General features: G+C 60.8%; 1 protein-coding gene across 5 annotated transcripts; it reads right to left on the reverse strand.

Annotated features, from left to right (window-relative positions):
- Positions 1-957: 957 nt before the first annotated feature.
- ENDOV (endonuclease V) lies at positions 958-18,971 on the reverse strand. Of its 5 annotated transcripts, XR_005364130.1 has the most exons (11): positions 18,865-18,971; positions 18,303-18,474; positions 13,526-13,660; positions 13,232-13,271; positions 12,326-12,438; positions 11,111-11,179; positions 10,726-10,854; positions 9,004-9,074; positions 8,241-8,299; positions 4,205-4,307; positions 3,288-3,612 (listed from the first exon to the last, which is right to left on the reverse strand). XR_005364130.1 is itself a non-coding variant. In XM_038546360.1 (10 exons), exons 1-10 carry the CDS (start codon positions 18,918-18,920, stop codon positions 1,078-1,080), a joined length of 864 nt encoding a protein of 287 aa, XP_038402288.1. In that variant the 5' UTR covers positions 18,921-18,971; the 3' UTR covers positions 958-1,077. The 5 variants fall into 5 exon arrangements, 4 of the variants coding, with proteins under 4 accessions (XP_038402288.1, XP_038402287.1, XP_038402286.1 ...); XM_038546360.1 differs by lacking the exons at positions 3,288-3,612; positions 4,205-4,307 and adding an exon at positions 958-1,097; XM_038546359.1 differs by having other exon boundaries at positions 3,288-4,307.
- Between the last annotated feature and the right edge of the window lie 119 nt (positions 18,972-19,090).

Here is a 19,090-nt window from a genome sequence, read left to right on the forward strand (position 1 = left end):
ACAGTGTTGATAGATACCTGAGGGTCATCACGGTATCCTTGCACCTTAGAGACAAAAACTCTTCTGGGGAGTTTAAGCAAATCAGCCACTTTCCCAGGTCTCTGATGGGAGACCAGAAGGGACACAGGTTTCTGGGTGAGGGTGAGGGTGGAGTTGTTGCTCTCCGATACTCGCTCTCGAGAAGCCACCGGATGGTGCACACCACTAGTGCAAGGGAGCAGACCCAAACAAAGGACTGCTGCACAGAACCCACGAAGGAGGGGACTCAACACAGGAGAGATTAGGGTGGAGACATGTCCTTGGTGATGGGTGTGTAGCAGGTGTACAAGGCAATCGAGAAAGGTGGGCATAGGAGGAACGGCTCGGAGTTAGCTGGGTTTTGCTGCTAACAAATTGTCCCAGAACAAAGATCTAGTGTCTCGCACAGTTTCTGAGGGATAGGAACCCAGGCGTATGCTGGCTAGCTGGTTCTGGTTCAAGGTCCCTCATGAGGCTGCACTCGGGATGACAGCCAGGACTGTGGACATGGAAAGTGTGCACTTAGAGGATGGCTTCCTCACATGCTGAGCGGCTGGTGGGCTCCGTTCCTTGCCATGAGGACTCCACAGAGCAGCTTATGACATGGCAGCTGCCCTCAAAGTGAACGATGAGAGAGAGAGAGAGCGCCATCAAGAAAAAAGTCCCAACAATCAATGTGGCCAGAGGACTGCACAAGCCTGGGGGCCGTGGATCGCTGGGCACCATCTCGGGGGCTGGCTACCACAGGCTCTATGGGCCACAAACCAAATTCAGAGATGGCTTGATGTTTTTCATGTACCAAATAAAGAGACTTCTATTTTTGTTGCAGGGTTTAGGGATGAATAAGTAATAGGCACACAGAAAATAACCCAAAACATGAGGCAATTATTAAGTCCAGGAAAAACAAGAGTTTGTACGAGAAAGATGTTGTTATGATACGTTACTGGGCCGTGAGTAGCATGAACGAAGAAACAATAACACACACACAGAATTAGGATTCGGCCAAATGGAGATGAGTGGAAGGAAAGTGTGTGTGAACAAACTCTCAACAGCAGAAAGTCAGTGGATAATTTCTAAATCTGAAAGAAAAAGAGCAACATTACCATGTTGTTTAGAAGTAAACACCAAAACAAACTAACTAAAATAACAACATTTTGCCTTGGAGAAGAGGAAATCAGGAACAGAGAGGGGTGGGGGGGGAAGGAGCTGCTGGTTTTTCATTACAAGTCTTGCCCTCCCCCACATCCCTGCGTCCGGCCTGGGTCCTCCCGCCTGCCCACAGGGCCCTCCGCGGGCCCCCACCCTTTTCTTCCCTCTCTGTTGCCCTAGGTCTGCTTGCCTGTCTCTCTGGGACAGCGAGCCCACCTTCACTGCCCCCTTTCCCATTCTTCAGCCTGTTGGGTGGGGTAGGATCAGATGGAGGGGGGCCCAGCCCCGTCCCCAAGCAGTAGCTGTCCCTGTCCCCAGCACCGCCTATGGTGGTAAGAAACTGCCAGAAGTTGCTCCTGCTTCCTAGGGAGGTGAACTGGGGATAGCGGGCTGTGCTCCATCATTTCCATGACACCTTGCCTAATTACCCAGTGTGCTATTCATTTGGATGTCAGCGCTGCCGCATGCCTGTGCCTTTAATTAATAATTTGGTAAAACTCCATGCAGGGCCTGGCCAGGGCAGTGCAGCAGGAACTGCTGGGGCTGGGACAAATCTGGAGGGGGTGGGCCCGGCTAGTAAGGGACTCCGCCTCCCCCAGCGAGTGCAGAGGCCTTGGGCTGGAGCTTAGGACTCTGGCTCCTTGTCCACCTGTTCCCACCAGGCCCTGAAGGCCTAGGGGAAGCCCCTGCAGGGACCCATCCAGGAAGAGGCAGGAAGACAGACCCCGAGGGGTGCATGTGTACCAGTGACTGGGGTCCACGTGGGGGGATTAGTTCCCCTGGAGCCCAGGGGCCTTTGGGCCCTGGAGAGTTGGGACCCCAGGAGCCCAGGAGGAGGAGTGAGGGATGCTCAAAGGTGCTGAGGAGCTGGGCTAAAAACCAGGCTCAAGGGCAGCCCCGGTGGCGCAGCGGTTTAGCGCTGCCTGCAGCCTGGGGTGTGATCCTGGAGACCCAGGATGGAGTCCCACATCGGGCTTCCTGCATGGAGCCTGCTTCTCCCTCTGCCTGTGTCTCTGCCTCTCTCTTCGCTCTCTCTGAATGAATAAATAAATAAATCTTTAAAAAAAAATAAAAAATAAAAACCAGGCTCAAACAGGGGTTGGGGGGGATGTCCCTGGGACAGTTGGGATCATGGCCAGGCCTCCCCCTGAGGCCTGGCTTTGGCCTGATCGTGAAGAGCCACTCCCAGCCCTGGGTGCCCTGTATTCCTGAATGCCCCAAGAGAGGGGAGGGTGCATGGGCTGGGGTCCCCAGAGTGGGGAGACCCAAGGGGCCCAGGTGTGACCTGCAATGGCCAGGCCAACCCACCTCACGGGAGCCTCTTATTCCCAGCCCTTGAGCAGGGTGGGGACTTAGGGAAGGGGCGAGGAGGCCACTGGGTTAACAGGAAGATCTATTTGGATCGGACTTGAATTATTGAGTGGCTCAAGACTTATTCTTGGCTCTGGGGCAGGCAGTGGTCTGTGAAGATAGACATCATCTCGGCCCTATTTTTAAGGTTCTGTGGGAAGAAGCTGAGACACCACCCACCCAGCGCCCCCACACGCCCTCTGCACTGGGGCGAGAGAGCAGAGCAGAGCTCCTGAGGTGGGGGTGGAGGGGGCAAGACATGCCACCCAGGAGCCCCCTCCCCACACCCACACCTCACGCTTTCTGGGTCTCCCGAGAATGACCCTGGCTCGCAGGTCCCCACCTGCCCCTCCATCTGCGTCCATCTGTGTACACCGCCCTGCCACCGCCCCTCTGCTGGACCTCCCAGCCTGGCCCACGTCTGACCCCTGCATCCCGATCCCTGAAGCCCAGCCCCTTCTGAGAAGCCCTGGCTGTTTTCCCACTCGTGTCCTCAGGGTGGGCGGGCTCTCAACAGACTGCCAAAACCCTCTACCTCTTTGAGGCATCTCTGATCTGTGCTCAGTGCCTTGGTTGGCCATGGGAAGGGCTGAGGGGCCACGGCACCCCACACTTCTGTGGGTTCTCTACGGGCAGGCCAGCACTGCCCTGATATCAGAGCCGGACAAAGACATCACAAGAAAACTACAGACAAATAACCCTTAGGAATATCGATCTGAAAGTCCTCAACAAAATACCAGCAGATCAAATTCAGCAGCACAGTAAAAGGATTATACATCGTGACCAAGTGCAATTTATTTCAGAAATGCAGAGTGGCTCAAAATATGACAATGTAACCCATGCAGCACAGCACATGACGGAGTGAAGGAAGGCGATCGTTTCGACAGGTGCAGAGCAGCAGACAAACCCAAGCCCCGCTCGTGATAAAGACACAGACTAGGAACAGAAGGAAGCTCCTTCAACCTGAAAAGGGCGTCCGTGAAGAGCCCGCGGCCCACGCCGTCCTCACGGGGGACCGAGAGGTTCTTCCTAAAATCGGGAGCCAGACAAGGACGCCTGCCCTCGCCACTGGAATCCAATGTCCTACTGGAACTTCTAGCCAGACAATCAGGCAGGGAAAGGGCAGAAAAGACATTCAGATCGGAAAGGGAGAAGTAAAACTATCTCTATTTGCACATAACATGATCTTACACGGAGAGCACCCTGAAGAGTGTGTGCACACGTGTGCAACACGCACACACACACAATCCGAGCTAACAGATTGTAGCACAGCTGGAGGATGCAAGACAGAATCAGATGTGTTTCTGCACACACTAGCCACGAACAATCCAAAAACGAAATCAATAAAACAATTCCATTTGTAATGGCATCAAAAGGAATACTTAGGGACAAATTTAATCAAATGAAGTGTAGGACTTGTGCACCGAAGGGGCGCCTGGGGGCGCAGTTCAGTGGGCATCCGACTCTTGATGTCGGCTCAGGTCATGATCTCAGGGTCGTGGTGTCGAGCCCCGCATCAGGTTCTGCGCTCAGCAGGGAGTCTCCTTGGGATTCTCTCTCTCCCCCTCTGCCCCTCCTCCCCACCGTCTCCCTCCCTCTCAAAACCAAACAAACAAAACCCAGAGACTAGCGCGCTGGAAACCACACGGCCACGTGGAAAGAAGCTGACGAAGTGAAGGAAAAGCACCTGGGTCGGTCGGCGCCGCGCCCATCAAGTCCAGCTGCCTCTCAGCCGAAATGGACGAGCTGGTCCTGAAACTCTTACGGAATTGCCGGGGACCCCGCAGAGCCTATAGAAACATTACCTCAGAGTGGGCCAGAGATCGAAACGGAAGGGCTGAAGCCACAGCATTCCCAGGACGTCTCCCTGACCCTGGATTAGGCAGGGGTTTCTTACCTTCCCTTCCTTCCTTCCTTCTTTTTTTTCTTTTTTAGATTTTATTTATTTATTTATTTATTTATTTATTTATTTATTTATTTATTTATTCATGAGAGACACACACAGGCAGAGAGAGGAGCAGACTCCATGCGGGGAGCCCGATGTGGGACTCGATCCCGGGACCCTGGGGTCATGCCCTGAGCCGGAGGCAGCCGCTCCACTGCTGAGCCCCCGGGCGCCTCTAGGCAGTGATTTCTTAAATATGACGCCAAATGCACAAGCAACAGATACACTGGACTTGATCAAATTAAACAGCTTTCATGAACCCAGAACACTGCCTAGGGAGTGACGAAGCAGCCCCAGAGCAGGAGAGCGTGTGAGTCACGTCCCTGAGAAGGCAGCTCAGCAAGAGCACAGCCCCACTTCGGACAGGGCCAAGGATTTCTGTAGACATTCCTTCCAGAAGGACGACAAATGGCCAAGGATCACTCAAGAAAGTGCTCCACGTCCTCTGTCATTAGGGCAATGCACGTCCCCCCCCCGCTCCGGGATGGCCAGAATCAGGAGGGCAACAAGAATGTCGGTGACGGAGTGGACACGGGAGCCCCACGGCCTGCTGGCGAGGATGTGGAAGGGCACAGCTGCCGTGGAACGTGGCGGGAAAACTGCATGGCTCTTCCCCAAAAGGCAGACCCACGGCTGCCAAAGGGCCCAGAAGCTGCCCTCCTGGGTGGACGCCTGCGAGGAAATCCCAGGTTCATACAAACACCCGTCTACCTGGCACCCAGAGTTGCCAGGCAGGGGTGGGGGGTGACTGCTAACGGGGACGGGGGCTCCCTCTACAGTGACAGGGCAGCCTGGGAACTAGACAGCAGGTCTGACTGCACAAGAGTCTGTATCTAAAAACCACCAAATTGTCCACTTAAAAAAAAAAAAAGGCTTAAAATGGCAGCTTTTGTGATGTGACTTCAATTTCACAACGAAAACGACTCGGGTGAGTGGTCCGCAAACTTCTCTCCAGGCTCTGGTCTGGTCTTCCCTGATGGGGAGGAAAGAGGGATGGGGACGCCACGGCGCCAGGGCTCTCAGAAGAGCCCCCTCCCACCCCGGGGGGGAGCCAGGGCCACCTGCCCGCACCTGCTGCGACACGACGCCAATCCTCCCAGCCCCCAGGAGGCAGGAGAGACGGAAGGCACGGTCTGGGCCCAGGAGGCCTGGTCCTAGGAGCCCGTCTGGCCCTCACTGACCCCGCATTCGGGGGGCCTGGGGTGGTGGGAGAGGCTAGGAAGAGATGAGGACTCCTGCTTCCCGTTTCTTCCTTCTCGCTGGAGTTGACAGCACAGCCCCACAGACAGACGGCCACCAACCCCGGCCGCCACGGGCCAGCTCCCCTCGGCAGGACTGGCGGAGCCGGGCTCCGCGGCGGCACCGGTGTCTGTAGGGCGCAGCCTTGCCCCGGCCGGTTGGTGAGGGGCAGTAGGGCCAGCCGCCTCCACCTGCACTCCCGACGCCCCACACCTGGTCCCGATGCGCCCCAGGCGGGGAGAGGCCCAGGTGACGTCAGGAGGGCAGCGGGTGTGGAGAGCCCTGCTGCTGGTGGCGGGCAGGAGACCTGGGCAGCGGGCTGGCCGCCTGGCACAGTACCCCACGCTCTGGGCACTGCCAGCTCTCCCTGTCCTGCCTCAGACCCTCCTCCCAGAAAACAGGTGTCCTCCGGGCCTCGCTGGGCCTGGGGACGGGGTGGGGAGAGGCGCTGAGCCCGACGGTGCAGCCCTGCTGGCTCTCAGGACCACGGCTGGCCTTAGCTGCCGCGTGACCCGCCCCTGGAGGGGCCCCACTGGGGCTGCTTGTGCCGGGGACCCCGTGCCCCTCACACCTCACAGAGGCCTACCCGGGACAGACGCTGGGGTGCTGGACTCCCATGTGTTTGTTTACAGGGAACAGGGCCCACCACTGGGTGAGAGACTACATGTAACCTCACACCTCACCCACCAAACCTGGGGTGCTTATGACCCCGGAGAGAAGGCAGGCCCCGAGTGCGAGGTCATACCTCGGAGCTCCGTCAAATGCTGTGTCACACTTTCCCGGGGGACAGCCTTGTGCCTCAGTCCCAAAGCAGGGAGAACGGGGCCACCTTGGCAGAGGTGAGCTGGAAGTCCCACTGTCAGGATGCTGGGGTGCAGGGTCTGAAGTCGGGGGCATAGCACCAGGGCCCGGGGTCCTGCTGAGGAGGACAGCTGGGGCTCCCTGCACACCCCAGCCCCGATGAGTCCCAGGCCCAGGATTGGGAGGAACGGAAGCTAGGCTCAGAAAGGAGAGGAGGTGCCAGGGGAACACCTGTGGAGGCAGCAGGAGTGGGACAGGAGGATGGAAGCCAGCCTGGTCCTCCCCACAGATAGGAGTCCCTGGAGGGCCCCTGTGGAACATGCTGGGACCTGCTCAGCCCACTGGGCCGGAGGAGAGCCCCTGAGCATCTTGGTGGCACCCCACAGCCCCACCTGTCCTGGGCAGTCCTGCTTCCTACTGAGAGGCCCCAAACAGGAGCCGCGACCCTACATGCCTGCCCCCAGCCACCTGGCCTTCCCTGGTGAAAGCAAGAGGGGACGGCGGCCAGCACCCTGCCGGCCCAAGCCGCAGCCTGCCTCGCTCACTGTCCCCCCCCCCCCCCCGCTGCTCCCGGGGGTCTGGGTCCCCAGAGAGGAGCTCACTTCCAAAGGGAGGTGCTGGGGCAGGAAGCGTGGAAACCCAAGGCCGTCCCAACCGGGACCAGCAGCTCTCTGACAAACAGCAAGAGTGGCAAGAAATCATACTTCCCAGCGAATGCCAGCGTGGGGAGGGAGCCTGGGGGCTGCGGCTGGGCCTGCCCCCCACCCACAGCCTCTCAACAGTGAGACACGAGACCCAGACTGGGTGGGGGGCATGTCGCGTCCCCACAGTGGAGGCGGGGCCTGTGCTGAGAAGGGGGGCGCAGCGAGGGGACGCTGATGGCAGTCCAGCCCAGGGCAGACGTGCCCCACCGGCTTCCCAGACGGGGCTGCCCACCTTCACAGCCCCTGCTCGGAGCGGAGGGCCCAAGCCCCTCCCCTCAGATACCAGCGCGGGTCCTCTGGCATCCAGGCTGCCCCATGTGTCCCTGTGCCCTAGCGAACCAGCAGCAGGAGAGCTGGCAGATGGGCAGGGCAGCTAGGGACCGCGCCCCGCCACCCCAGCCGGTGCTCTCCTGGGTCAGGGCGGAGGGGACTCAGTGTGGCCGACTGGTCAGGGGTGGAGACCAGGGGAAGAGCTGGTTTAAAATGAACCCTGGAAAATAAAAAAGCAAAAGCCAAGGAAGCGGTGGTGTGTGCGCCGAGGGGGAGACGGACGGGCGGCCAGGGACAGACAACGCAGTCTGGCAGTCTTAAGCCCACCTGGGCACTTTTAGAAAAAAACAGAAAACACCAAAAAATCCCCCTGAACACTGAACGCCCCTCTCCTGCTCTTGGGGAAGCAACGTGACACTCCCTCCAGGTCTGACGCTCTGTGGCGAGTGGGCGGTCTCCTGCAGGTGGTCTCTGGCCGAGCTCTTGGCCGCCTCGTGACGAGACCTCGGAGCAGGACGGGCAGTCCCCGGGCCCACCCAAGCTGGGGCAGGCCTGCTGCCACCCCGTGCGTGGTGTGGCCAGCGTGCGCTGGGGCCTGGGTGCCCCACCCATCATGGGGGCGCCGTCCCCCAGTCACGACTCCGAGCAGGAGCTGGACGTCAGACAGCTGGGAGTCTCATGTGACCGCTGCACCCCCTACTGCTGCCGGGCTTTCCGGTGTGTCTTCGGGCCTCAGCTGTGTGTCTCAGGGGGGCTGCCCTCACCTGCGGGCTCTTCCGAACCTTCCTTGGGGCACACCTTTGGCTTCTGTAGTTTCTGGCTCCTGGTAACGACATCGAGGAGGGGCAGCATCAAACGCAGAGGCGGCCCGCAGTCCCCCTTGCTCCCCGGGGGGCCTGGAAGGTGCTGCTGATGCAAGAAGGCACAGACCCCCTGTGCGCTCCTGGGGCCAGGCCCCGCACCTGCGCGAGCTTAGCTGGGCCTAGGACGGCCCCGGACTGCGTGGAGAAAGGAGCTGGAGGTAAAGCTGATGGTGACTGCTCTGGGGCTCGCTTGTCAATGCCAGGCCCGGTCCGCATGGAGCGTGGACAGTGGGCCACAGCACCTGTCTCGTGGCAAGCTGTGGCCAGGGTCAGATAACCATCCCCACCGGCCGTGACCATCCGAGCCAGGCTCTCCCACCTGATCTTGCCAGCCCACGAACAACTACGTCTGGCACACGGATAAGGAAACCAAGGCCCAGAGAGCGTCACCACCGCAGCAGCCAGGACGAAGCCCGGGGCCACCTGACTCCCACGGCCTCCCCGTGGAGACCACGACCCAGGGCCGCGCAGGCAGTGGACAAGGCCGGTGGGGGCAGCCCTGGTGGGCTTCAGGAATTCCCGCTGGACTGGAGTCTGCCCAGGCGCCACACCTGCTGCCTCGGCTCTGCCAACCCCCAGGGACTCTGCGTCTCCCAATCGGCCCCACGGGTCAGTGGCCCCACCACAATTGCCCCACACCGTGCCAAGTGCCCCCAGAACTCACCTCTCTTGCTCTGGTGGGGGCCTGGGGCTTCCCAGGGTCCTGCGGATGTAGTCTCGAGAGCGGATGTCAGCCTGGGGAGAGGGTGGCTCTGTGAGAGGTGGTGGGCCCTGGACAGCCTGGCGGAAACACTCTTGTTCCCCAGAGAGCCCACGGAGGTAACACCAGCCATCGCGGCCCAGCCTTTGGGACAAGGACTAGAGCCCCGGGGGTGACACGATGGCAGGTCCCTGAGGGCCTGAGTGGATAGGCTCAGGAGGAGGCCCCGGGTCACCCCCCAGGATCCAGTGGAGCCGCTGGGCTCTCACTGGGTTTGTGGCCTGCGCTTCCGTGCGCTTTGCTTGTGCCCCAGCCCTGATCTCCCAGGGTCCTCCTAGCCCAGCTGGCCTGTCCCTCTGGCTCTGGTCTGCACCAGTGCCCCCTGCCCCCCGGGGAAGTGTCGACGGAAGGTTCTTCCAAGTCACTGGAATGGACAGCATCGAGGCAGACCTGAGGGAGGGGGGCTCAGGCCTGAGCGGAGACCCCCAGGCACTGCCCCAGAGGCCTGGCCTTCCAGCCCCCAGAGAGCCTCAGGGCCCCAGGGCCTGGAGCCAGAGCCAGAGCCATGTGCGGGCTGCTGCTGCCACCTGCAGGCCACCCTGCACACCAGCAGCGGGGGAAGGTCCTGGCCCCCAGAGGCGGTGGCATCTATGAGCAGCAGGGGCGGGGGTGGGGGTGGGGATGCATCACCCCGTGCTGAGCCCTGTGCACCCGCTATCTCCAGGCAGTGGGCCCCGGGGCCCAGCCATGTCGAGCTGACCCAGCACAGGCCGTGGGGACACGGGGGAGGCAGCAGGTACCGGGGCACCGTGGTGGGAGGATTCCAGGCCCTTGGCCCTCTTGACCTACCGCAGCACCAGCAGGAACCTGGGCTCCAGGCCTGGGCGGCACAAACCAGCACCTTGTCTAGACGGGCTCCCCTGGCTCCTCTGAGCCACCCACAGAGCCTCTGCTTGTGACTCACACCCAGGTCCCTGTGGGGAAGCCTTGCTCGTGGGCTTGCACTACCCTGGCCTGGCTCCGGCCACACTTTCCTGAGTTTCCTGCTGAGACTCATTCCCACCCTAGGGCCTTTGCGAATGCAGGTCCTTGGGCCTGGACCACCTTTGCCCCTCCTCAGACTGGTCTCTTGCTGAGGAGGGCTCCTCACGGGTGCTCATTCCATGGCTTCTCTGGGACACATACCCACCCGTGACTGCTGATGCCCGGTCCCCACCCAGGCCACTGACGCAGGCCCACGGGCAGCTTGTGCTCACCTCTATCTCCTACAGGCTGAGGTTTTTCTCAGCCGAGCCAACCTGTTCCCCAAAGTTCTGCTCTCGCCCACCCCCGCTGCCGATTTAGGTGCTGGGGGCCCGGCACAGCCACCTCCTGCCACTTCCTGAGGACTGTGCCAACACAAGCCTTCCTCAGCACTGCCTGCAGCCCTGCAGGGGGCTCCCTCCCAGGCTGCTGGGCAGGTCGGGCCCTGAAGGGCTAGCCGGGGGCTGGCAGGGGTGAGCTGCCACCAGCTGAGGCTCCTGATGACCCCAGGACGGGTGCAGGAGGCTGAAGTGGCATGTAGGAGCACAGTGGACCATGGGGCCCGGCAGGGCAGGGCCCCAGGATGAACTCTGGTCACCCCCTAGGGCGTCCCACAGGTGCTCCTGCTGAGTGGGGAGCAGATGGTGCATGTGGCCCACCCACCTGGCGCACGGGCTCCGGGCTCCGGAACCTGCAGCAGCTTCGGGTCAGGCGTACAGCAGACTCCAGGCTTATCCTGTGGCCCACGGAGACGTAGAGGGGCTTGCTGCTGTGGCTGTGGCTCTTCAGGGCCTAGGACAAGGAAGGCAAAATCAGAGCACAGTAGAGACAAGCCCTGGGGGCTCCAGGACAGATGACATATCAGCAAGTGCAGCCCAGAGGTCCTCTCAGCACAGCTGAGGGTGGTGGTGCGGGGGTTGAAGGCACTGGGCACACCCTGTGTGGGTTGGAGTGGCAGGGGGAGGTGGACAGGGTCTGGTGCACACGAACAAGTGCCTGCATGTTTGTGGGTGCCGCCTCCTTGGGGTGCGGGCCGCTGGCCACTCACCATGCCCAGGACAGTCCCAGAGCCTCCTATCAGAGGAAAGGTGTCTCCTTCAGCCTGTAGAAGTCGTATCTAGAAAGCAGGAAGAGAAAGCATGGAAAAAGTCTTTTTTCGGTGAAGGGCAGGCCTGTGTTTTTGGAGTCGGACGCTAGGCAAGGAGGGGAAGGGCTCAGGTCCGCACATGGTCTGCAGCCGCTTCTTGCAAAGCCACGCAGCCTAATGGCTGTCCTGCGAGCGGACTTGGTGTCCAGGAGGACATCCCGGCGCCATCTGACCCTGACCAGGCCCTCGGAACCCAGTTCTCCCCTCCTTGTTCTGCGGCTGAGGAATCGCGGGGCCTGGAGAAGGGGCGGCAGGCAGTCCACCCAGGCCACAGTGCTAAGGGTGGAGGTGCCAGGCAGGGACGGAGGCCTGGCGAGCGCCCACCCTGCCTGGCTGGTGGACACACAGGTGCTCCCCTCGGGCCAGGACCACTTCCTGCTGCTTTGTCTCCTGTGAGGAATTGAAGTATGTTTGATTCGACCCAACAAGTCTTTTAGGGGCGAGCATTAGTCCACTGAGTGACTCAGAAGCCTCCTAAATTTGCTCTGGGCTCCCCGTCAACTCCATCAACAACTGTTCTGTGCAGGCACAGCATTGCCTGGAGAAATGAGACAGATGTGATCATTGTTCTCCGAGCCTGCCACCCAGCGGTAGAGCTGGATGTGTCCCCGGGTCTCTCTGGAGTGGGGTGTCACATTCCCAGTGCCAGCCTTGAGGCCAAACGAGGGAGATGCTGGGAGAAGGTGGGGCAAGGAAGCTCCGAGGCAGGCCGGGCAGCAGCGTCCTGCAGGCCCCGCGCTGGGGGCGGGGAAAAGCACAGAGGGCCACACGGACTCCCAGACGCCCTGTGCCCAGTAACTGGAGGGCCTTCCCCTATAGGAGGTGCCACAGCAGCACAAAGGTGGTGGTGATGGGGAGGCGAGCACGTGCCCAGGAGGCTGGGGGAGCTCAGCGGCTACTCCTCCACGCTGGCAGTCTGCGGTCGTGCCCCACGACCCACGGGGGAAACAGGGCACGCACAGAGAGGTAGGGAGCCAGGATGGTGAGGAGCGCGCCAGCAGGCCAGGGCTGGACCAGAGGTGTGTACGGGGCAGGTCACTGGGGCCGTCCGAGCTGCATGCCCCCCAGGCCCTGTGCTCGCCCTCCCCGCGGGCAGGCCATCGCCCCATCCCTCACCTTCTCCTTGTGCTGGGCGTTGTTCTCCAGCCCGTCCACCTGCAGGAGTTTCTTGGCCACCCCAATGCAGGGCAAGTCCGTGAGGATGCCAAGGTGGCAGGCCACCCCAAAGCCTACAGGGGCAGAGGGTGAGGCTGGGCTGGAGGGTCAGCGAGCCTACCAGGCTAGAGACTGTGGAGACGGAGGGCAAATCAGAACCCGCTGAGTCTCCCCAGGTAAACAGAGGCCTGTGGGCAGACTGAGGACCGGGACAGGACTGGGAGAGCCAGCTCGACAAGGGACATGGCCCCCTGCCCCAACCTCACGGTTGTCGGGCTGGGGTGGAAGATGCTCCTTCCTCCTGGAGAGGTCAGGAGCCTGATTAGCTCATGATACTTCACCCCAGTTCTCCTCCCACTTTCTGGCACTTTCTATCCTCCTGTTTCTTTGGCAGCTGCCGTCAGGCCTCTGCGTCACCCTCCTGACACACACTTGGGGCTCCCGCCAGGCAGTGCGCATGTGGGCACCCAGCTCCCCCTGCGGACCCACGCCCAGGCCCATGATGGAGGGGGAGAGCTCCCCTCTCCCTCGGTCGCTCTCCGGAGCCGGCATCCCAGTGCCCAGTTGGGTGCAAGCTTCTCGGTGTCAGCGGGGAACGGTTTCGGTAGAAGGCCTGTCACCACTCAGTGGGCAGCCCATCAGACAGGCCAGCGAGGCAGTGGTCAGGGTGCTGGCTGGGCAGGCAGGAAGGAGGCGGGCTGACAGGAAGCGGGACTCTGCTGGCCGGGAGCCCGACAACGAAGTCAAGGCCAGAAAGTGTGGCCGGGGCCCGGCTGGCAGCAGAGGGGCCTGGGCGGGTGCGCACACTCTGGGAGGACGGGTCAGAACTGGCCCCTCCTGGGCCCTGTCTTTTGGGAGCAGGATTACCTCGGTGGTGGAGAACCCCATTTCCATCCACAAAGAGGACCTGGAAGAGCCACAGGGGAAAGTCAGTCAGCCGAACGGCCCTCACCCATCAGGCCAGGGAATCCTGCAGCAAACAGTCTGGGATCACCACTCCCGGGACAGGCGGCTTTTGAGAAATTCTGATCCCTCCCCTCCAGGTCAAAGTACATCTTCCCAGCGAGGTCAGAGGACTCCCCGTGCAGTGCGGGATGCAGCCCGCAGAGGCCGTCCCTCCTGGGCGGAACCGAGGGCCCTTTTTGCAGTCGGGGTACCTGCCTGGGGCACCATGTGGGGCTCCTTCTCCTGCAGCCGCTGCACCGCATCCACCAGGAAGGGCACCTCTCGGAAGGCCAGGAAGCCCGACATGTAGGGAGCCGTCAGGTTAACCATGCTGCAGTCCTCATACACCACCTGTCGCCGGGCATCCAGGTCACGGGTGGGCGCAGCCTCGGCCCTTTGTCTCTCAGGCCTGCTGCTGCGGCCATCCCCCTCCCCAGCCCCCGGGCCCACTACCTCCAGCCTCGCCTATCTGGGGGGAGAGTGCCTGGTGTCAAGGTGATCCACCGGGGATTCAGCCTGCAGCCTCCCGAGGTGCTCGCACACCCGCTGCACCAGGCCCTCCTCCTGGGGCGCCCTCTGTCCACCGCGTACCTGCCTATCGGGGGGCTCAGGGAAGACAAAGGGCAAGAGGCACGTGTGTGCCACCAGAGCAAGGGCTTGGATGTCACTGTTGCCCATGAGCGGGGACTCGGGGGAGGAGAGGCCGGGTCTTCACAGGGCCTACAACCGCATGAAAGGCAACCCCGGCTCTACGAAGGGAGATTTCAAAGAATCCAGAAAAAGACAAGCAGCTTTCAGAGCTAGACAGTGTGAAAGAGGAAGGGTCCCGAGGGACAGGCAAGTGTCAAAGAGGCAGTGAGGCCGCCGGAGGAGCCAGCAGGGCGCCGAAACCACCACCTGAAGCTCCCTTGTCGCAGGCCGAGCACGGGGGCGGGGGCTGGGGCAGCCTGGGCACCATGCAGGGCCTCGGAGCGCTCGGGGCCTCGGCCGACCGCGGCCCAGGGAGAGGAGCCCGGCAGCTGGCGGCGGCGCCCACGGCAGGGTGACCCCACGGGGACGCACTGCAGTGTGGCCTCTCACATCGTTGCGGCCGCTCACGTCTGACCTGCCCGCAGAGGTTCCAGAAACCCGAGGTGCCAGAGCCCGGCAGACACCCAGCCCGGGGCGCACAGAGCCACGTGGCCTCCCCGCGGGGCACGCGACAGCCAGGGCACGGCAGCTGCGGGTCCAGGCCGGGCGAGGACAGGCAGGGACCACGGCAGGCAAGGACGGCACCGGCGGGGGCGCCACCCAGGCCGGCCTCCACATGCCCGCGTGAACACGATTCCCCGCGTGACCTCGGACGGCGGCGGCCCACACTCACGGCTCCACAAACACATGCTGCCCATGGGCGGTGCGGCGGGGTAGACGGCCCATCCTAAATGTGGGGGGGAGCGCGGGCAAACCCCAAACACTAGGGACGGACACGAACAAAAACATGGGCAGATGGATGGCCAGAGCACGTGACTGAAGGGGAAACCAGGGCGGCGGGGCCGAGCGAGTGGAGAGTGCGTAGGAGCCTCCATCCGAGCAACATTCCAGAGAAAAGGAAAGGTGACTCCACATGGTCAGAGCCAGCCGTGAGCTTGGGAGAAAGGGCCCTGGGCCCTCGACCGTCAGCTCAGGGTGAGTGAGAGAAGAGGAGGAAAGGAAGCGGGTGCCACACTGGGCACCCCCTGCCCCGAGCCCACGTGACCCCAGGGCAGCAGGGGACATGCACTGCCCCCTGCTCCCCACCCCCACCCCCGCTGCCCCAACCTTACTCCCCAGAGAGCAGGACCAGCTCGAGGCGACCGGGGAGACGGGACACGGACAGGGTTCTGGAGGTGCTGCGGACCCCGAGGTCTGCTGTTATGTAGGTCCCTCAGGACAGGCCTGTAGGGGGGCCCCCAGGTGAGCTGTCAGCACCTGGGGAGACACCTGCGGATCCCTCAGCGTGCACACACATGCACAAAATACGACATCCATCGGCAACAGCTGGATCTAAGCAGAGTATACGGTGTTCAACGTGTCATTCTTCCAATGTATCCACGTTTACGCATTTTGAAGTTAAATATCAGGAAAAAGTGAAAAACCTCAATTGCGTAATGGGTGTGTGGGCACGATCCGGACGGTCAGTAATCTCCGAGAAGATCTGCAGGTCTCACCCTAAGTCGGTGACGTGGCCCCGAAATACCCCGTCTCTTCGGTGCACTGCGGCCCACCGAACTCAGGTGCAGCTCGGTTCAATGCTGGCGCCTGATGCAAAGATGGACCTGCTGACTGCGGGCCCGCCAGAGGCCCAGCAGCACGGGAGCTGCATGTCACATGGGCGAGCCTCTGAGGACACAGCGGACCACACGGACGAAGCAGAGTGGTGTCCAGATGATGGAAGGGTGGACGTTCAGGAAGGCGGGTCTGCGCTCCGCTGCCCGAGGCACAATCGACAGGTCACAAACATTTCAGCTTCCCACGGAGAACACACTAACCAGGTGTCCGACCATGGGATGGGCTGTTGTGAGGCCCCCATTCATCAGGGGTGCTGAGGACGGGATTCCTGGCTGCACAGAAGACGCACCAGGGCCTCCCACCCCGGCTCTACTCTGTGATCACAGGGACGCTTGCTGAAAAGATTTCCAGGTTGTACGCTTGGAGATTTTTTTTTTTAAAGGAAATGAATTAGGGCTCTGGAATCTATATATATATATACATACATATATATATATTTTAAACTTTATTGAGGTACAATTTACTGCTATAAAGTTCACTTGAAGTGTATAATTCAATGTTTTTATTTACGGAGCTGTACAACCATCTGATGCCCCACAGCACCAATAAACCTTGCCTCTGCTACCAGTCACACCCCATCCACCCCTCTCCCTAGCCCTCAGCAACCAGGCATTTACTTTCTGTCTCTGGATCTGCCTATGGGGTTTGCATCTCTAACACAACTCAGGAGACTGATGGGGGCAGACCCGTGATCAGGCTTTTAGGAGCCTCTGCACCACACTCCGTCCAAGCTCCTTGCCCAGTCTAAGCTCCCACAGCATAGGACGACGAACACTGACCCCATCCCAGGGGCAGGCACTCTGCTCTCTGCCGGGGTTACAAGAGGAATACAGGATCACCCCACCCTTGAGAACCCAGTCAGTGCAGGAACTGTTAATGCAACGGAAGAAGCACCGCATGAGACAGAGACCACGGACAGGGATGAGAGGTGGCTAATCCTGCAGCCAGGACAACAGACGCGGGAGTACATGAACTGTCTTGAGAAGGGAGGTGTCCTAAGAACAGCTAACATCTATCTTTTGAGGACTTACAATGTGCCAACTAACTGCTTTCCATGGGTGATGCCATTCATCCCTCACAGTGGAGCTGGCTATCAACAGTGCCACCATCCTCAAGTTAGAAGAGGAAGTGGAAGGCCTGGGAGTGGGGGTGAAGTGGGAGGGGCAGACGGGAGGTAGGGACGCAGGCAGTCTGGCTCCCGAGGCTGTGGCTTATCCCCAAGGCCATCGTACACACTGGGCAGGGACTCTGGATCCACTAAGACCCTATATCCAGCCCTTAGCACGCAGCGGGCGCTCAGTATGTTTTTGCTGAGTTTGACTAATGGGGTCTTCCAAGTAAAGTGGAGAGACACAAGCAAGAACACGCTGCCTTTGGGAGCAAACAGACGACAGGGAGGGTGAAACTCTGAGCAGCAGAGCAAAGGTTTCCTCGTCAACTTCTTTAGTCCAGGCTTCCTGAACTGTGGTCCCCCAACGAATCCCAGGCATACTGCTGAGTGCGTGTCTGAGTGCCTTCCCTATGGCAGGCGTTGAGCTAGATGCCCAAGGCTACAGCTGGTGGACATGGCAATATGGTTGCTATCACCGTGGAGCTCACATTCTGGGAGGGGAGACACACCCACCAATTCCATCCAGTGCAATAAAGAGGAAAGAGAGGATACTGAGTAACTCCTGGTCTTGCGGGGTGAGGGGGGTGCTCACTGGGGGACCTGAGAAGTGAGCAAGGGTTAGCCAGGAGTAGAAACATCAGTGCAAAGGTCAGGCAGGCAGATACAGCATGGCACGTTTGAGGAATCTGAAGAAGTACTCTGGGGTGGGGAATGGGGGTTGGTGAGTCACACCTACAGCTTTACACTCAGTATGGTCAGATCCCAAAGGGTCCTTATCCTTATTAGCAAGTTCAACCCCACAGAATCGGCACTGAAATGTTTCAAGTGAACTAGGTGGTGACGTGGTCATATTTACTTTCTAGGAGAATCACTTGCAGGCAGCATGGAGAAGGCACCACAGAAGGCGATCCTGAAGGCAGGAAACCCAGTGAAAACTCCACTTGTCCCCTGCAGGACAGGGGACAGGGGCGTAGCCAGGGAAGTGGCGGCGAGGATGCAGACAGGGGGCCAGATTCCTGCAATATTTAGGAGGTGCATAAACGGGGCTAGCGTGGGACAGAGCGGGACTCCATGTGTGAACGCATCTCTGGGGATACAGAGGTGTCCAGGCCGGGCAGTTCGGGACGTGTCGCTGTGGGGTCACTGACATGGGAAGGCCCAAGAGAATAATTAGCCTGAAGTAAAGACGTGAGTCAGGGATCCCTGGGTGGCGCAGCGGTTTAGTGCCTGCCTTTGGCCCAGGGCATGATCCTGGAGACCCGGGATTGAATCCCATATGGGGCTTCCTGCATGGAGCCTGCTTCTCTGTCTCTCTCTCTCTCTCCGTGTCTATCATGAATAAGTTTTAAAAAAAATCTTAAAAAAAAAAAAATAAAGACGTGAGTCAATTCAGGTTCTAATTCACAGAATCTCTTTTAGTTTCTACTGCCCCGCTTTTTTCTTCAAAGGCTTCCCAACCTAATAAGGAAATCCTACAAAAGGAGAAGCAGAGTTCTACATGGGCGCTGGTCCCCGAGCCCCGCCTCTCTCACTAATGCAGCCCACGCCAGGGAAGGGTGGCCCCCGCGGGGTTACCTCGAGCTCAGGGTAGCTGAGCACCACCAGGGAGGCACAGGCGCTGGCACTGTCGCCCTTCACAAAGGACAGGTCCACGCCCCCGACCCTCTGCAGGCCTGAGAACGCGGGGTCCCGCTGCCACGCCTCCGTGTCCTGCTCCACGAGGAGGGCCTTCAGCTGAGCTTGCTCCCTGAGGGCAGACACATGTCCAGTGGCCTCCTGGCCCCGAGCGGTCCGCAGGGCTTGCGGATCTTTCCTAGGGCACTCCCGGTCTCGGGGGACGCCCCTGCGCGGCCTCACCCCTACCTTCCTGGGGTCGCTCCTGCGCGGCCTCACCCCTACCTTCCCGGGACGCCCCTCCGCGGCCTCACCCCTACCTTCCCGGGGACGCCCCTGCGTAGCCTCACCCCTACCTCTCCCAACCCCCGCCCAGACCCGGCGCCGGAAGCGAGCGCCGCCGACCCTGCAGACTACAACTCCCGAAGGCCCTTTCTTCTGCGCGCCGGAAGCGGGTCGGGCCCCCCGCAGCCCCAAAGCCGCTCCAGCCCCCCGCAACTTGGCAGTCAGCCCGCCCCATTACCGTTTCCAGAGCGACAAGATCTCCTCCGGCGGCTTCTCCGCAGCCTCCCGCGCCATGGCGCGGCCCCCAGGGCTCCTTCCGGTTGCGTCGCTTCCATCTGGCGTCACTTCCGGCGGCCCGCGTGCAGGCGCCTGGCGGTCTTCCCGGCCTTGGCGCGGCTGGCGGGGGCGCGGGGTGGGCGAGGCTTTGGGACGCCGCCGCCTGCCGGCGGGAGGCTCGCTGAGCC

This window comes from Canis lupus, chromosome 9, assembly GCF_011100685.1.
Source record: "Canis lupus familiaris isolate Mischka breed German Shepherd chromosome 9, alternate assembly UU_Cfam_GSD_1.0, whole genome shotgun sequence".
Taxonomy (NCBI): domain Eukaryota; kingdom Metazoa; phylum Chordata; class Mammalia; order Carnivora; family Canidae; genus Canis; species Canis lupus.